This window comes from Sus scrofa, chromosome 2, assembly GCF_054392235.1.
Source record: "Sus scrofa isolate SSC_HxYL_T2T_F1_AM1 chromosome 2, Sscrofa_HxYL_maternal_Yorkshire_Landrace_v2.0, whole genome shotgun sequence".
Taxonomy (NCBI): Eukaryota; Metazoa; Chordata; class Mammalia; order Artiodactyla; family Suidae; genus Sus; species Sus scrofa.
The window spans coordinates 98,217,185-98,235,803 of record NC_139384.1 but is presented as its reverse complement, the minus strand read 5'-3'; the positions used below and the strand labels follow the sequence as shown (position 1 = coordinate 98,235,803).

At 41.8% G+C, this 18,619-nt stretch overlaps 1 protein-coding gene across 6 annotated transcripts in view; it reads left to right on the top strand.

The window, feature by feature from the left end:
• ARSB (arylsulfatase B) overlaps window positions 1-18,619 on the top strand; it is a 163,345-nt gene that overhangs the window by 8,442 nt on the left and 136,284 nt on the right. For all 6 annotated transcript variants that reach the window (XR_014838112.1, XR_014838113.1, XR_014838111.1 and 3 more), the window contains exons 2-3: window positions 9,389-9,575; window positions 14,720-14,910. Coding sequence is in view for 2 of the 6 variants with exons in the window: in XM_021084478.2 (XP_020940137.1) it covers window positions 9,389-9,575; window positions 14,720-14,910 (378 nt within the window). In the remaining 4 variants the exon portion in view is untranslated. The remainder of the gene's footprint in view (window positions 1-9,388; window positions 9,576-14,719; window positions 14,911-18,619) is intronic.

Sequence of the window (18,619 nt, the reverse complement as noted above, 5' to 3'; positions counted from 1 at the left end):
AATTTTCATACCACTTTTAGCTCAAATAGAAGACTTGAAAATATTGAATTTTCATGTTCTTACAAATGGACTTTATTCAGCACAAAATATTCATTACACCTCTGCACTCCTAGTTCACATCTTAAGTGTAATTGTCTGTTGTTAGGTTGGACTTCTCCACTAGATTGCCTTGCTTGTCTCTCTGGTCCAGAGAAACACCAAGAGTTGAGCAACTGAATGAATGAACAGTGCTAAGCACTTTAACACCTGTGCGTTTCTGAAAGTGCTCTCTGTCTTAACTGCTTACGGTTGATGGGTCATTTCTAGTACCCCCACTTCCTTTTTAAGAAGTTAAAAAGATGAAAGGGTAATGCAACTGGTAGGCCTCCTTATGGAAATACTTCTCTCTAGGAAAAAAAAAAGAGTAAAGTAACTTTTGTCCTCACCTGGGAACATTCTTACCTTGGGAACTGAGGGGGCCAGTCCACCAGAACTCCATAAACCTTGGCAGAGAATAGAAGCAATGAAAGATGACGCCAAGGTTTCATTCTTAAGGGACCCATGCCACATTGCTCTTAATCACATTGATAAACGGACAAGACACTTTCATGGCTTTTCACTCACCCCTGAAGCAGAACCTTGGCCAGGAAATCTAAGAACGAGGCGGTGCGGAAGCATCATGGGTAATTTTTGACTTTTGTTTCAAGAATGTGAGCAAGGAAGCGATATGACTGCAGGCAGTACAGGGCAGCACACACTGTGGCCTGGAAAGAGGAAGCAGTTCTGTCTGGGCTTGCCCTCACCTCCCTGCTGCTCTTCCTCCTTGCCCTATGTCCTTCCTTTCCATTCTTTATCAGCCCTCCAAGTGCTTGCTTCTTGGTGACTCTTGTCCCTAGCGCCTCTCTCAGGACTGTCAGATTAGAAATAGGACAAAGAGGAGTGAAGAGCTGGAAGAAAGGGGCAGAGTCTTGGGGAAAGATGGAGTCACACACATCGGGAGTGACATACACTGGCAAAGGCATCACAAAAGGAGTGAGCATAAGAGGTACTGTAATCCAGAGGCCTTAGTGCCTCCAAAGAGAAAATGTTGTGGTCTGTAAACGCAGGTCAGAAAGAAGAATTTTCCAACATAGCAGGGTGAAAAGAGACAGGTTTATTGAGGCAAGAGAAGCTGTTGATGCAATGGATTGACCTCCTGATAATCAGAGAGAGCCAACACCGAAGAGAAAGAAGAGTATACATATGCCGCGGGTGCAGCCCTAAAAAGGAAAGAAAGAGAGAGAGGGAAAGAAAGAGAGGAAGGAAGGGATAAAGAAAGGATGAGAGATGCTGCTGGCACAGCAGGAAGACTTCCTGATAATCAGGGAGAGCAGATCCTGGGTCTGTTTTTATAGCCCAGAGAGAGGAGAGGTCTCAGGATACACCTGCTGACCTGCTGATTAGTTGGGGAAAGAGGGGTCTTAGGATACACTTGCTGGTTGGTTGGGGGTGTGGTGAGGAGTGGGCCACATACCTTTCTTAGTAGAGGTAGGAAGGAGTAGGACAGTTGCTCGAGGTAGGGGAGGGGGCATTGCAGTAAGACAGGTGGGGTGATGATAAGGGTCTGGTAGTTCTTGTCTTGGGCACAGGCTTTGAGTTCTATCTCCTCGAGGGGACCTTGAAGTCCAACAGAAAGCACTTGCTAGTCTTTGTTCCTGTGCTCTGTTAAAGGATGAGTAAAGGATGCATCAGCTCTAGAATGACAAGCAAGATGGCACCTGCTGAAACACATCAGGCAGGGCTCCAGCACAGGCACCATGGGGATAACTTGCTCTGATGGGCTTTTGTTTTTGCTGAAGCCAGGTGCCCTTCCTAAGCCTAGTCAGAGCCCAGAATTATTTTCCCAAAAGGGAAGGAGCAGCAAAGGCCTTATTCTGCAAGTGTTAAGGATATGTGTGTGTGTTTATATACATTTAATTCTCTTTTTTCCCTTTTTATTTCCCAAGTAATTGGAAAAGGGAAGATAAGTTCATGAGTTTGGAGTTGAGTGAAATATGACCCACTGACTTATGGGATTTTTTGGGTTGATTGCTTGATTGATGTTTGAGGTTTGTTATTTCAAGAATCATTTTAGCATATGCTGTTACTGTCTGGTAAATGTTTTGTTTCCTTAATCCTATCACTTTTCTGATAATTCTTTTTCACCCATCTTTTCCTTCCTTTTCATTTTGGACTTTCGGATGGATTTATAGTTTAAACAGAGGAAAGCACTGAAACAGTTTTTGCCTTGTTTATTCTTTTTACAAACAACATCCCTTTGTGGTTTAGTCAGAGATTTATGTTCTTTGCTAATCAACACCAAAATAAATGGACCCTTATAACTGTCAGCAACACCAGCCAGTTCTGCAGCCTGAGTTCAGAAGGACCAGGCCAGATGGCAAAGCCAGGCCCCTAACACACATAATGTGTGTTGTGTAGCTCTTGGCTTCAGCAGTGTGGGCAGCTGACTGCTTTTTAGAAGGCTTAGGGGGGAGGCAGCAGATTCTCCACTATCCATTTGTTCTGTGGGGCATCTCCAGGAATAAACCCTAAGGTGGCGTGAGTGGTACTTGACCATGGCTAAAACCTATAGTATTCTGGCCCAGACCCAGGCTGGCAATTCTGAACTCCTGGCTGGCCACCAGCATGTTCTGTGATTGTGTTCTGGTCACAAAGCTTTGCTCTAGGCGCTCTGGTCAGTAAAGTGGAGAAGAAGAGCTGCCCATTTTTCTGAATTTTCCAGTACAGTAGCAGGGGGGGTTGTACAAATATGCAATTGCAATGAGTTCGTCTTGCCCAGGTGAGATTGACAGGACAGACTCTTCCTCTGTTCACCTGGATATTGTCTCAACACTATTGAGGTTTGGAGAGAAATAGCATCTGTTGCCATGTATGTAGCAGTGGGTCACCTGGCTCCTGGGAGAGTTTGTTATAGACGTAGCTCATATATAGTGCTCTGAGCTTCCAAATAGATCATTAATCAGTAGGCTGCCTGGACTTCTTAATGGGAGATTGTAAGAGGTTCTGATGTGGGAGCTGTGGTCTTCTGGTCACCATCTGGGAAAGTGTTTTTTTTGTTTGTTTTTGTTTTTGTTTGTTTTGTCTTATAAGCTTATGATACTACCTCGATAGTATATTCTACATCTACAGGGTACAGGATAACTCACAGGTTCTCATACATTTTTACATGCAACAAAACATGTAAGCTGGAACTTCTCATCAGGTATCTCGTGGAAAGAACCCAGAGACATGCTGGGTCTTTTACTGAATTTGCAGACCCTTTTGCCTTTGTGGGGGGAGCTCTTGACAGTCAAGTAAAACCTTAGGAGAAGCTGTTTTTGGAGGATTTGGTTTAATGAAGAAGAGACAGCTACACGTGGAAGAGAGAGTAACCCCTTTGGACTTTCATATATTATTTATGGGACCCTCTTCGTTCACATCTACTCTCCCAACATTGAAGGTGGGAGTTAGAAGCACATTGTTTTAGATGCTGTTTTGTTTCCAAGGGGATGCTTATTTTTTGTATTACTTAGTGAATTTTATTACATTTATAATTGTACAGTGGTCATCACAACCCAGTTTTGTAGCATGTCCACCCCAACCCCCAGCGCATCCCCTTGCCCCCCAACCTGTCTGGTTTAGAAACCATAAGTTTTTCAGAATCTCTCCTGAAAGATTCCACATGTAAGTGATAGCATTTGATGTTGGTGTCTCACCATCTGACTGACTTCTGTTAGCATGATAATTTCTAGGTCCATCCATGTTGCTGCAAATGCTGTTATTCTTTCCTTTTAATGACTGAGTAATATTCCATCATGTATAGGTACCACATCTTCTTTATCCACGCCTCTGTCGATGGACATTTAACTGAAAATAGAATTACCATTTGGTCTAGCAATCCCACTCCTGGGCATCTCTCCAAAAAACCATGGCTTGAAAAGATACATGTACTACAATGTTTATTGCAGCACTCTATACAATAGCCAAGACAGGGGATGCTTATTTTCTTCTTTTGATGTTTCTTGGTGTATTGTTATCATCCTGCCTTGTGAAACATGGTGTGGCTCTGCAGTTATGTGCTCATCTCAAGTGCTGGGTTGGAACCAGCTTAGCATTCATCTGTTTACTGCTTCAATACACACTACGGCTTCCTCACTTCAAATAGTGTTTGGACAGACCAAAAACAAGTTTTTGGTCGTTATCCAGACCAAAAACAAGTTTTTGGCTCTCATCCAAACTTTGGCTTCCGCTCCCTGAGTTATGCCATAAAAATGCTCTGTCAAATAAATTCTCAGGAACTGAAAAGCATGTTCCCTGCTCCATATGATTGGAGATAATAGAGGCAGGCTTCAGCTGACCACCTGGCATGGTGCCCATGGCCTCGGCAGAGCAAATCACACAGCGTCATTTGGCAGTGCTTTAGAATATTCAGAGTTCATCCTCTGCATGTGATGGGTGAGCTTTCCATTGTGAGAAATTTGCACAGAACGCTTATCTCCACTGGGTCTTTTGAGCGCCATAAAATACTATCTTTCCTTATCCTGTGCTATTGTCAGTTCGTGTATGTTACGAGGTTTTTGAACCCAGGATCAATTTTCTATTGAGTAAGCTTCTAATATTAACTAAGGACAGAATCCTTCTATTTGAGGGATGTGCGTGCATGCGTGCGTGCATGTTTGTGTGTGTGTGTGTGTGTGTGTGTGTGTGTGTGTGTGTGTGTGTGTGTGACAGTGTTGATTGAGAGAGCAAGGTTCCCCTTTCCCAGACTGGATATTGTGACATCCTTATTATTCAGGACCGCAGCTGGAGAAAGATGGCACATTCAAATTAGGTTAATTTAGGGAGGATTTGTTCCCAAAGGGGCTATTTAAAAAGATGTGAGTGTGTGGGGAAAACACAAGGGATAGTGTATAAGCCACTGGCCCCATTACCACCCCTGGACCAGAAGGGAGGGAAGGAAAGGGCAGTGACCAGAACCTAGAAACAGAGAGTATTGCAGAGGAGGCTGCCTCCAGGATGCCCTGTGGGGTTGAGAGAGCCTGGCAGCCCAGGGCCACTCACCTCTTCCCTCCCTCCAGTCCCCTGTTCAGGCTCCTGATTGGCTGAACCCAATCAGAACCAGAAGGCCTGGGAGCCCTTTGATTTGGTCCCTGTAGGCCAGCTTCCCAAGGTGGAGATAGGAGAGAAGACACAGAATTTGGAAGGCAAATGAAGGGCATTGGGCGCTTATCCCAGTGTAGGTTATTTCTAGGCAAGGCATACAAATCTCAATAGAAAACTTAAACTCACTTTTAATTTATTGTATTGTTTTGTATTTCATTTCATTTCATTTTTGCTTTTTTGTGGCCTCACAGCCATGTATGGAAGATCTCAGGCTAGGGGTTAAAATGGAGCTGCAGCTGCCGGCCTGTACCATAGAAACAAGGGATCTGAGCCGCATCTGTGACCTACACCGCAGTTCATGGCAACGCCAGATCCTTCAGCTACTTAGCGAGGCCAGGGATCGAACCCACATCCTCATGGATACTGGTCAGGTTTTTAACTGCCAAGCAACAAGGGAAACTCCACACTTTTATTGTTAAACAGCTTTTTTTTTTTTTGATGTATAATTGGCATGCAATAAACTGCACATATTTCAAGCATACAGTTTGATAAGTTTTGATATGTATATGCCCATGAAACCTTTACCACATATCAGGACCTTCAAAATAAACCCACTTTAACATTGAAGGTATTCCGCGTGCTTCTCTTGGGAGGATATGGAAAGATACCATGGCATCAAACAACAGCAGGTACAAATCAGGGTTGGCTCTGCAAAGACACACACACACAAATGAAATTCAAGATAATGTGAACATTTGGGAGACAGTTATTTAATAGTAAGCAGTTTATGTATTTTTCAAAAAGATTGCGACTTTGAAAGTTGTTTTGTTTTTGCTTTGGTGTTCACTTTGTATCTGTTTATTGCCATGAGTCGAAAACAAGGTAAGACAAAAATCTGTCCAGTCTGCGTCGTCTGTGTTTGCATCTGAGAAAATCAGGGATACATCCGTATTTACTAGCACTGGCGGAACTGTAGGTTGGTACCAGCATATTTTATTTGCTGTTCATATGCAGCACCTCACACTCCAGGGGCCAGGCCCAGGTTTAGGTGCTACCCCGTCTCCTGAAGACAGTCTATGGCGATGTAGGTGAAGGGCATGGTGTGTTACTGATGACAGCACTTACAGTTGTTACCGTGACATTGTCGAGTGTTTAGTGCGTGCTCGTGAGAGCTGGGCTGGGATTTAATTCCCTGAGCATCATGCTTTTCTGCTTTAAATTCTAAAAGCAAGTAAGCCATTTGCAAACACATTTTTTTTAAACCATGTATTAATAATTGCTCGAGTACCTACCTGGCTGCCGGAGAGTCATGACTGGGTGGAGATTGGGTCCTGGCAACCTTTGGTGTCCACAGAGCCCCATTTATTCTAGGGAAACCAGGGGCGCTCAGAGAGGGCTAAGGAAACCTGGCATCGGTGTCGAGTTAGATGTGAGACCCCAACTGCACTTTGCACAAAGAACACCTCCGTGGCTAAGCAAGGACAAGGTGTGGCTGGGGAGTGGCTTTTTAGGGAAAGGGCTGGGAAGACAAGGAGGGAAGCCCCTGGAGGCCCCGCCCCTGCCACCTTGTGCTCCAGCAGTGCGTGCAGTGGCATTCATTAGCACCAGAGCTGAGACAACGGTCACACTCATTTCCATCAGCCTTCAGACCTTCTTAGCAAGTTCAGGGCCTTTGCACTTTTTATTCCTTATGCCTAGTTTGCTCTGCCTGAGATTTTTGCCTGCCTATCTCTTATTCTCTTGTTTTTTCTTTCTTTTTTTTTACTCCCATGGCCACACCCACGGCATATGGAAGTTCCCTGGCCAGGGATTGAATCTGAACTGCAGCTGTGGCAACGCGGGACCCTTTAACTGTGCCCAGCCAGGGATCGAATCTGAGCCTCTACAGCAACCCAAGCCACTGCAGCCGGATTCTTTAACCCACTGTGTCACAGCGGGAACTCCTTACTGTCTTCCTTTACTCAGATTTCTGCTCAAGTATCTCCTCCTCAACGAAGGTTTTTTTTTTTTTTTTTTTGAAGTATAGTTGATTTACAATGTTGTATTAATTTCAGCTGTACATCAGAGTGACTCAGTTTTACACAGACACATTCTTTTGTATGTTCTTTTCCACTAGGGTTTATCACAGGATCTGGAATACAGTTCCCTGTGCTAGACAGTAGGACCGTGTTGCTTATCCATCCTATATATACTCGTTTGCACCTGCTAATCCCGAACTCCAATCCTTCCCTCCCCCAACCCTCAAAGAAGCTTTCTTTTGCCACCTTCTCTAAAGAATCACCTCTGTCACTCTCTCCCTTTCTATTTTCTTCATAACAATGATCACTATCAGACGTGGCATAAGTTCTCAAACTGTTGGGTCTTAGGACCTCTATACATGCTCAAAAATTAAGGCCCCCAAGGAGCTTATGTTTATGTGGTTATACCTTTCAAAATACTGTATCAGAAATTAAAATAGAAACTCAAAAAAGTTTTTATTCTTTGAGAAATAGCAGTAATAATTCCATTACATATGAATATAAATAATTAGGGCACATAAGTCTATTTTCTAAAACAAGAGAATGATGTGAGAAGACTAACATTGCTTTATACTTTTGTACATGTCTTCTCTGGATGGAGGATAGCTAGATTGTTGCATCTCCTTCTGCATTCAGTCTGTGCAGTACAGCTGACCCTTGAACAACATGGGTTTGAACTGTGAGAGTCACCTCACACGTCAGTTTTATTCACTGAATATGCACCACAATACTGTGTGACCTGTGGATGGTGGAATCGCCAGATGTGCTTGACTATAAAGTTATACTCAGATTTTAAACTGCACTTAAACCGCACTTTTAGTGCCCCTAACCTCCAGTTGTTGAAAGGTCAACCGTATGTTGTTTTGGTAAAAGTTTTTGAAGAACATCCAGCCCCTCACAGATATGTGGTTGGAAAAAGGAGAGTTATTTTAGTAGCCATGTTATAGAATTGTGGATATTCTATTTTATTTATTTATTGATTGCTATTTTAGGGCTGCACCCATGGCATATGGATGTTCCCAGGCTAGGGATTGAATCAGAGCTGTAGCTGCTGGTCTACACCACAACCAGAGCAATACCAGATCCAAGCCATATCTGCAACCTACACCATGGCTCACAGCAATGCCAGATCCTTGACCCACTGAGCGAGGCCAGAGATCGAACCCACATCCTCATGGACCCTAGTTGGGTTTGTTAACTGCTGAGCCACGAAAAGGAACTCCTGGATATTCTATTTTAATATTACACCAAGACCCAGCACGTGATACTTTCTTCAAGCTCATCGTGTGTTGCTTGCACCCTGGGCATACTTGTGTGAGCTGTTCCCAATCTAGGGCTCAGATGGCCGTTTTTTTTGGGGGGGGGCGTTTCAGGGAAAAGTTAGTCACTGTGTTTTGAAACTATTGTTTACATAAGATGGGATAAGAAATGCAAATCATACCTTCATCATACCCTTTAAAAAAATCTACTCTTAGAGTTCCTGCTGTGGCACAACAGGTTAAGGACCTGGTGTTGCTGCAGCTGTGATATAGGTTGTAGCTGTGGCTTAGATTTAATCCCTGGCCTGAGAACTTCCATGTGCAGTGAGTGCAGGCCAAAAAAAGAAAAAGAAAAATCAAATCTTGAAAGATTACAGAAGGATTTCCCATCATGGCTCACCTGGAACTAATCTGACTGGTATCCATGAGGACACAGGTTTGATCCCTGGCCTTGCTCAGTGGGTTAAGGGTCCAGCATCGCCATGAGCTGTGGTGTAGGTCACAGATGCAGCTTGGATCCTGTGTTGCTGTGGCTGTGGTATAGGCCATCTGCTACTGCTCTGATTCTACCCCTAGCTTGGGAACCTCCGTATGTCTCAGGTGCGGCCCCCCCAAAAAAGAAAGATTACAGAAGTTCCTTCTAATCAGACACCGAGATGTGCATAGAAATTGGAACACTTTTTCCTTGATAGATTCACTTCATGTTATGGCTACTTTTTTGAGTTAGGAAGTGAAAACAATGATTTCTAACATCGTTTCTTGATAAATATTTGTTGACGCTTTTACATTTGTTAGAGTGCTTTTATTCATTTCTTTCAAATCCTTTTTTTATACCTATTACCTTATATGATTCAATGAGAAGAATGCCTTTCATAAATGTCTTTAACCAGTACAGGAATAGAATAAAACTTTCAAGTCTTCAGATATGCCCAAAAAATTTAGGCAAATACTTTGCTTGTTTAGAATGTTTCAACATCATTACGCCATAATTTTATGTTTATCTCTTTTAAGATCCACACAGGTTTACAGCATCAAATAATCTGGCCCTGTCAGCCCAGCTGCATTCCTCTGGATGAAAAACTCCTGCCCCAGCTTCTAAAAGAAGCAGGCTACGCCACCCATATGGTCGGAAAATGGCATCTGGGAATGTATCGGAAAGAATGTCTTCCAACTCGCCGAGGATTTGACACTTACTTTGGTAATGGAAATGCACATACATACATACATACATTTATTTATTTATTTGTCTTTTTGCCTTTTCTAGGGCTGCACCCACGGCATATGGAGTTTCCCAGGCTAGGGATCTAATTGGAGCTGTAGCTGCCAAGCCTACGCCAAAGCCACAGCATTGAGGGATCCGAGCCACGTCTGCGACCTACACCACAGCTCACGGCAACACCGGATCATTAACCCACTGAGCAAGGGCAGGGATCAAACCCGCAACCTCATGGTTCTTAGTTGGATTCATTAACCACTGAGCCACGACAGGAACTCTGAAATGCACATTTCTTTAACAACTTGGACCAAATGCATCCATCTCATAAAACGTACCCAAGTGTAATCAAATGAAGTAACCAGAAACTTGAGCATAGGGTGAATCAGCACCACCATGGGGCCACTTTCTGATGCCGTGCCCTAAACATGGCTGTGTTTATGGTGTGACAGCTCATGGTGGGACAGATAGGCAGTTACCTTTGCCAGGGTTCTAAACACCACACGGGGCCTCTGAAGTGTTTGCTACTTCCACGTCAGAGACCGCTCTACACTTAGAGAATCTTCTTACCAAAAGGGGGTACAGACTGATTTCTTTAAAACATTCCAGGCACAACCCAATGAGAGAATATTTCCCTCACAAAGATTCAGAATGTTTTTTTTCCCTTAGGGACTGTGTTCAAGGGTTCTTTTCCTTTTTTTTTTTCCTGGAAATGGTGAAGAAGACTCTTTTCCATTGGCATCTTTCTCCTCTGCTGTGAGCTCTGTTTTTGAAATCACTAGATTGGGGAAGATAGAGCAAATAAATTAAATGGAAGGGTAAATAAAAATGGTAATAAGAAATAAGAAGTATATTGTGAATTTGATAGCCCTATAAAAATAAGTGTAAAACCTACAGTTTGTTTTGAAATATGCTCTCTTTAAACCTGTTACAAACCATGTCTTAACCTATTTATCTTGCCAGGGGCTATGTATCTTTCTATTAAGTTCTTTTTCATATTTTACTTTCTATCGAGCTAGATATTCTATTGTATTTGTCTAGCTGTTTAGCTACGTCCCTCCCTCCTTCCTGTCTTTTCATTTATTTGCCACCTGCCATATCCAAAAAGGAACACACATCAAACATAAATTTTCAAAAAATAAGTAGGATAAAAAATCAGGCCGAGTAGAAAAAGATGGACTAGTTGCTTGACACCAGCTTATGAGAAAAAACTGCATGACTATAGGTGGACTTCACATTCAACTCTGAGATGTGAAAATTCTTTCTTTCTCTTTTTGAAATGATTTTTTTCCCCATCCTATCTGGTTTACAGTGTTCTGTCAGTTTTCTACTATGTGAAATTTCTTATGTCTAAAGCAAAAGGGAAAAAAAATGCTGTGTATAAGAGTCACATTATTTCTAAGTTAAATGGAAACCAGATGTTCAGGAAGGGTAAAGCAGTTTCTGGCTTTTAGACCTGTGGGAAATTTCTCCTTTGGGAGAAAAGTAAGGTGGACAGCATCCTCAAAAACGTCATTTTAGGAGTTCCCGTTGTGGCTCAGTGGTTAACGAATCCGACTAGGAACCATGAGGTTGCGGGTTCGATCCCTGGCCTTGCTCAGTGGGTTAAGGATCCTGGCATTGCCCTGAGCTGTGGTGTAGGTCGCAGACGTGGCTCGGATCCCTCGATGCTGTGGCTGTGGTGTAGACCGGTGGCTACAGCTCCAATTAGATCCCTAGCCTGGGAACCTCCATATGCTGCGGGTGTGGCCCTAGAAAAGGCAAAAAGACAAAAACAACAACAACAACAAAAACCAACCAGATGATTGTGCCTGGTGGCATGAACCTGTGAGTATGCTAAAAGCCATTGAATTGTACACTTTAAATGAGTGGTTTGTATGGCATGTGAATTATATCTCAAAGTTGTTAAATACAGCAGCCAGAGATTGAGTTATCCAAAAGGTAGTTTCTGCGTTCTCCCAAAATGCATAGGCTGCCGTCTTCTTATAGGCTTAGCATGTAAGTTCAGACTTGTGCACCACTGTTAGGAGAAAAGTTCTACGTAACTGTCACATGGCTGCATGTATCAGTTTGGCCAAATATGTGAAGAGATAATTCTATGATAGTAATAAAGAGTTCTGTTTCTGGAATCCTATTTGCGTTAACTTCTTAATATTTATAACGCATACATTTTTAAAGTATAGCTGATTTACCATGATGTGCCAATTTCTGCTGTACAGCAAAGTGACCCAGTTATACATAGTATATATGTATATATTCCCTTTTTTATATTAGCTTCCATCATGGTCTGTCCCAAGAGACTGGATATAGTTCCCTGTGCTCTACAGTAGGACCTCATTGCTTATTCATTCTAAATGTAATAGTTTGCATCTACTAACCCATGACTTCCAGTTCCTCCCACTCCCTCCCCCTTCCACTCTTCCTTGGCAACCACAAGTCTGTTCTCCATGTCTGAGAGTCAGTTTCTGTTCTGTAGATAGGTTCATTTGTGTCATATTTTAGATTCCATATATAAGTGATATCATACGGTATTTGTCTCTCTCTTTCTGACTTACTTCACCTAGTGTGCTAATCTCTAGTTGTATTCATGTTGCTAATGGCATTATTTTGTTCTTTTTTATGGCTGAGTGATATTCCATTGTATACATGTGCTACATCTTCATAATCCATTCATCTGTTGATGGACATTTAGGTTGTTCTCATGTCTTGGCGATTGTGAGTAGTGCTGCAGTGAACATAGGGGTGCATGTATCTTTTTGAATTCTCCTTTTTTTCTAGATATGCCCAGGAGTGGGATTGCTGGATCATATGGCAGTTCAATATTTATTTTTCTGAGGAACCTCCATACTGTTTTCCATAGTGGTTGTACCAATTTACATTGCCATCCATGGTGTAGGAGGGTTCCCTTTTCTCCACACCCTCTCCAGCATTTGTTATTTGTAGCCTTATTAATGATAGCCATTCGACTGGTGCAAGGTGGTACCTCATAGTTTTGATTTGCATTTCTCTGATACTTAGTGATGTTGAGCATTTTTTCGTGTGCCTCCTGGCCATCCATATATCTTCTTTGGAGAAACCTTTATTTAGGTCTTCTGCCCATTTTTTGATTGGATTGTTTTTTTGTTGTTGAGTTCATACATTTTTAATCAAGTATCTCCTATGCATATGTTTTCACAAATGATAGAAAACAATTGATACTTACAGATAAAGAACTTGAAGTGTTTCCTCAAGGTGTTTCCAGTAGCTATTAATTCCAAATAGAACACCAGTGTCCTGACCCCTCTAATTACCCAAATAAGGGCCAAAACTATTTTCATGGATACATTTGTTTTTCTATTACATATTAATTAGCAAACACATTGGTTTTCCTTTTCTGTTATACATGTCAGAGAAAAGATCATTTAGAGTTAAGACTAAAGTGCTCATCATATTCAAGACCTTGAATTTACTGAATCATGGAAAAGGAGGAAATTAATAAAAAATCAATCTGGGAGTTCCATTCATGGCTCAGCAGTGAAAACCTGACTAATATCCATGAGGACACGGGTTCGATCTCTGGCCTTGCTCAGTGGGTCAAGGATCTGACGTTGCTGTGAGCTGTGGTGTAGGTTGCAGACACGGCTTAGATCTGGTATCGCTCTGGTTGTGGTGTAGGCCAGCAGCTGCAGCTCCGATTCAACCCGTAGCCTGGACATTTCCATATGCTGCAGGTGCGGCCCTAAAAAGACCAAAAAAAAAAGAATCCATTTACTATGTAAGCTATGTCAGACTTTTAATTGGGATTATAGGGAATATTCAGAACTGGGGAAAGAGGCCAGTTTTATCACTTCATTAATATTAATAAGCAGTATTGTCAGGAGATAGCTCAGAGTCTTGCACAGTTATTTCTTTAAAAATTTTTTTTAATCAAAGTATAATTGATTTACAATGTTGTGCCAATTTCTGCTGTACAGTAGAGTGACCCAGTAATACATGTATATACATTCCCTTTCTTGTATTATCTTCCATCACGGTCTGTCCCAGGAGATTGGATTTAGTTCCCTGTGCTGTAAGTAAACAAGGGATCTTATTGTTTATCCATTCTAAATGTAATAGTTTGCTTTATCGATGTATAATTCACATACTGTACAATTAACCTAATTATAAAGTGTACAATTCATTGATTCTTAATAAGCTCACAAGGCTGTGTCACTGTCATTACAGTCCAAATGCAGACCATTTCCGTCACCCCTCAAAAGAAATCTCATACCCATTAGCAGTCACTCCTCATTTTCCCCAACCCTAATAGCCATAGGCAACCACTAACCTGCCTCTGTCTCTATAGAGTTGCCTGTTCTGAATGTTGCATGTAAGTAGAATCATACAACATGCAACACAGCTTATTTCAATGTTTTAGGAAAATAGGGAACGTTCGCAGAAACAACTAAAGTTGAAAAAAGCCATTTTTCCCATGTTTCAGTCTAAATTGTGGGATAGGCCATTGATGCCATTTAAATTTGGGGCAAAATGGAGATCACCATAGGTAGAAAAATCTCATTTCAACACTGCCCATTATTTTGCTCTTTTGGTTCTGTTGTATAGAGATGCCGTGTGGAAAGGTTTGTGTCTTTCACCAGTGGGTGTCAGCATCTGACTAAAGATGATTCTTCCAAGAGCCACGTCTGTAAATAACCTTGAAGCCAGTCAGCCAAGGTCAATAGCTATGTTATTTGAATCCTGTCTATGTGATGACTTCAGAGTAAAAAACTTGTAACAAATCACATTAACCCTATGCTGTTTCAGCCATTAGATAGCTTTCAAAGTTTAAGTTGTCATAACCTTTCCGGAATTTAAACTCTGATTTTTAAAAACATATTTACTTGGAATCACCCACTTTGAGAGTTACATGATAGAGCTTGGGTTCTAAAGACTTGGCGGGGGAATGGATTTGAATCTTTGCACAATAGACGTTTAATGCTTTCTGCTAGCAAATATGGAGATGTTAAGAAATGGTTCTCTGATTAGCCTTGTCATTTGATTAGCCTTGTCATGAGTAATCAATTGCATTAGGCAATTAAATGCTGAAACATTCGTTTGTTTAACAAGTTTTATGCTGTGCTGACTACTTTCATCTCCCATTTTCGTTGTAGGCTACCTTCTAGGTAGTGAAGATTACTATTCCCATGAGCGCTGTACGTTAATCAATGCTCTGAATGTCACACGATGTGCTCTTGATTTTCGAGATGGTGAAGAAGTTGCAACTGGATATAAAAATATGTATTCAACAAACGTATTTACTGAGAGGGCTACAGCCCTCATAACTAACCATCCACCAGAGAAGGTAAGTCTTGCTTCTGTACTGATATCAAAATCATGTGAAGATAGCATCTCTTTAGATGAATACGGGAAAAGGCCACCGCCCTTTAAAGAAAAATCTAATAAATTCTAAGGGAGTCACTTTCAAATTTTAGAATACATCAGTATCAGCCTGGGAGGCTTGTTCAAAATAGAAACCCCTAGAGTTCCCCTCATGGCTCAGCAGTTAATAAAACCAACTAGGATCCGTGAGGGTACAGGTTTGATCCCTGGCCTCGCTCAGTGGGTTAAGGATCACCGTTGCCATGAGCTGTGGTGTAGGTTGCAGACGTGGCTCAGATCCTGTGTTGCTGTGGATGTGGCACAGGCTTATAGCTGCAGCTCTGATTGGACCCCTAGCCTGGGAACCTCCATATGCTGTGGGTGTGACCCTAAAAAAGACCAAAAAAAGAAAGAAAGAAGAAAGAAATAGAAATTCCTGGAGCCTATCTTGAAAATTGATTTATTAGGCCTGGGAAAAATCCATATGTGAACATTTTAAAGAAACTCCTCAGGGGTGATAAACTCCTGCTGCAGGTCACACTTTGAGGAACAGTGTAAATACAGTGCTTTGGTACAAACACAGTTTTAGTATTTTCGTGTTTTATGTGCACATGCAATAATGAGTAAAGTGACTACTTAAAAAATGATAGGCTTATTACAAGATGAGGCATTGGTATGGCAAACTTCCTAAGACATCTGGAAATCCTAGGTTCAGGGCAAGGGAATAACTTTGTATCCCCTCCCCCAAGGTTATTTCGGTTATTCTAGATATTCTGAATTCCCAGGTTTATTTTATAATTAGCTGGCCATTCCTGCTTGGATTTGAATTTCACTGAATCTGTAGAACAACTTGGGGAAAATGGACCTCCTTATAATATTTAGTCTTCTAAGCTCTAAACCTGGCACACTGATGGCCCTGTTTTTTACACTGATTATCCTGAAGCTGTTTGTATATAGCATATGCTGAAATCTTTTGACGTCTTTATAGGTAAAAATAGAAAAGAGTCTGCATAGCCTTAACATTTGTTGTTGTTGTTGTTTAATCTAGGGTTGACCTCCTAAGTTAAAGTTTAAGCTGGGTTCTCTGGATTTAGCTCATAAATGCCTTTAAAATTGGGTCAGATATTTGTGTTGTCAGATGTTGGGTTCAAATATGGCTTTACAAAGAATTATGTTCACATGCCCTTGAAATCAGACCTTCAATAGGATCAGAACACAGCAAATCACCGAAATGTCCAGTGTTACCTGGTTTTGCCAATTTCCTGTGCTTTGCCTCTTGGGTAATTCCTGAAGGTCCTCAGTGCAGATCGCAGTTTGGATTCCTGTTTATATACCTGTTCAGATGTGGTACCTGGCTGCTGACTCCCTTGTTGATATGGTTTCTCCCTGGCTCTGGCTCTGCTGACTCTAACTCACATTAAATGTCGTTCCTCGTATCTGTCCCCAGCTTTGCCCCACTTTTCACGTTTTATTACTCTTTTCATGCTGACCTCTTGGAGGGGCCATGCTTGCTGTGGAACACAGAGGAAATTGGAACATTTTTTCCAAATAGGTAGATAGGTACAGATTTAAAATCTAGATCTAAACCAATATTCAGATAGTTAGAAAGCCACCTGCTAGCTAATTGGCTTAAGTTCTCAGTTTTCTTCTCTATGCTTGGCATGTTATTGATGCAGTTAAAAACCCAAAGAATAAAGGGTGGGGGAAAAATGTAATTGTAATGTATACATGTAAGGATAACCTGACCCCCTTGCTGTACAGTGGGAAAATAAAAAAAAAAAAAAAAAAAAAAAAAAAAAAAAAAACAACCCAAAGAATGAGGTAAAGTCTTGAGGGAACTGTGATCCCCGTCCTATTCTTTGAGGTTTGAGATAGGCAGTGTTTTACAGATAGCAAACCGGCTTAGAGAAGTGAGGTAACTTGTTCAAGGTCGCAGAATCAGAATTTAAAACCATGCTGCTGTTTAGGAGTTCCCTGGTGGCTCATTGGCTTTAAGGATCTGGTATTGTCACGGCTGTAGCTCAGGTCACTGCTGTGGCATGGGTTCTATACGTGGCCTGAGAGCTTCCACACGCTGCAGGTGCTACTAAAAAGCAAAACAAACAAGCAACCCCCCCCCCAAATCCCACCATTTAACTCCAGAGCTCAATGCACTTAACAAGCCTCCCTGGTTCACTGTCCATATCAAGACCAGAGAGTATAAGCCTCAGTGTATGATTCAGCTTAATGGCTCTAACATACGCTCCACAGTATATTGGGATCATTTGGAAAGCTTGTAAGAAACAGTGAGTCTAGACATTGTGATTTATTGGTCGGGGGTAGGACCCTGTCACTGGTATTTAATTATTCCTCCACCCCTACCTCCCACCAGTGATTCTAATGTATAGCCACTATTGATTCCCCTCAAGCACGGGGACAAGCAGAAGCCATCTGCCCTTTACAGGTTCACAATAGAACATTAATCTTGCAATGACTAGAATATGTCTACAATAAAAATTAGTTCCCATTAAGGAACAATAGAGTGTTCGTTCACAGTGCCCGTAACCTTAAGCAGCTAAGAGGAGGCACCTGGGGTGAAATCATTCCTGGTGAGGGAGGGGGGACAGCTGTCTTCACTGGTCTAGTGGGAAAACGCAGGAATAGAGGAAAACTGGAGACCTTAAGAGCCCACAAGACACCCAAACTAGTGTGACTTGGATGGTACTGCTCACAGGTAACAATCTGGAAATTGCCAGGTGATGGGTGGTCATTTTCCTCCAGTGCCTGAGATATTCTGAAGCAATATCCAGCTTTTTCAGCATCCCCAAAGTCAAGTGTGAAACATAGACATGAATGAAATCATCAAGAGCCGAGTATTAGCCCCAGAAACTTTCAGACAGCAAGTGCAGTTGTTTACATTTTCACTCCTCAGCAAGAGGATGCAGCATACTAGTTCCAGAAGTTTCATCATTTTATTTCAATGTGGAATCTAATTCTGTGCTCATTTCTCCGTGCTGTATCCAGACTAACATAAGCAACTTGCTCTAAGATGAAAATCATTAAAGAGATACAAAGTACCACAAGCTGACTTAAAATGTGTCTCTTTTATTTTTTTGTCTTGTTGTTGTTTTAGGGCTATACCCTGGAGGTTCCCAGGCCAGGGGTCCAACCGGAGCTGGAGCTGCCTGCCTACATCACAGCCACAGCAACTCAGGATCCGAGACGTGGCTGTGACCTTCACCACAGCTCATGGCAACGCCAGATCCTTAACCCACTGAGCAAGCCCAAGGATCGAACCCTAGTCCTCATGTATGCTAGTCGGGTTTTTTAACCACTGAGTCACAACAGGAACTCCCAAAATGTGTCTCTTTTAAAGAGCATTTGAGGAGGAAAAGCATATGGAGCTATTTTGCAACAGAAACATAGTGCTGGAATCAGAGAGCTATTGCTAATAACCATTGTGTTGGGAAGGAGTGTCTTTGCTCATTTTCAACAGGATAATTCCCTTAGTACTGACATTACAGTGTGAAAGTAACACATTCATAAAATATTGCTTTGTTAAAATAGCCCCCCTCAAAATTTCAAAGAATAAAAATAAATGTTTTCTCACACACCTCATCTACTAGCAGCTTCTTAAACGTTTTAATGAATTTCTAATAGTAGACACTTTTCCCTGCCACGATTTGGAAAGGAATGTTAATTTGGAAGTCAAA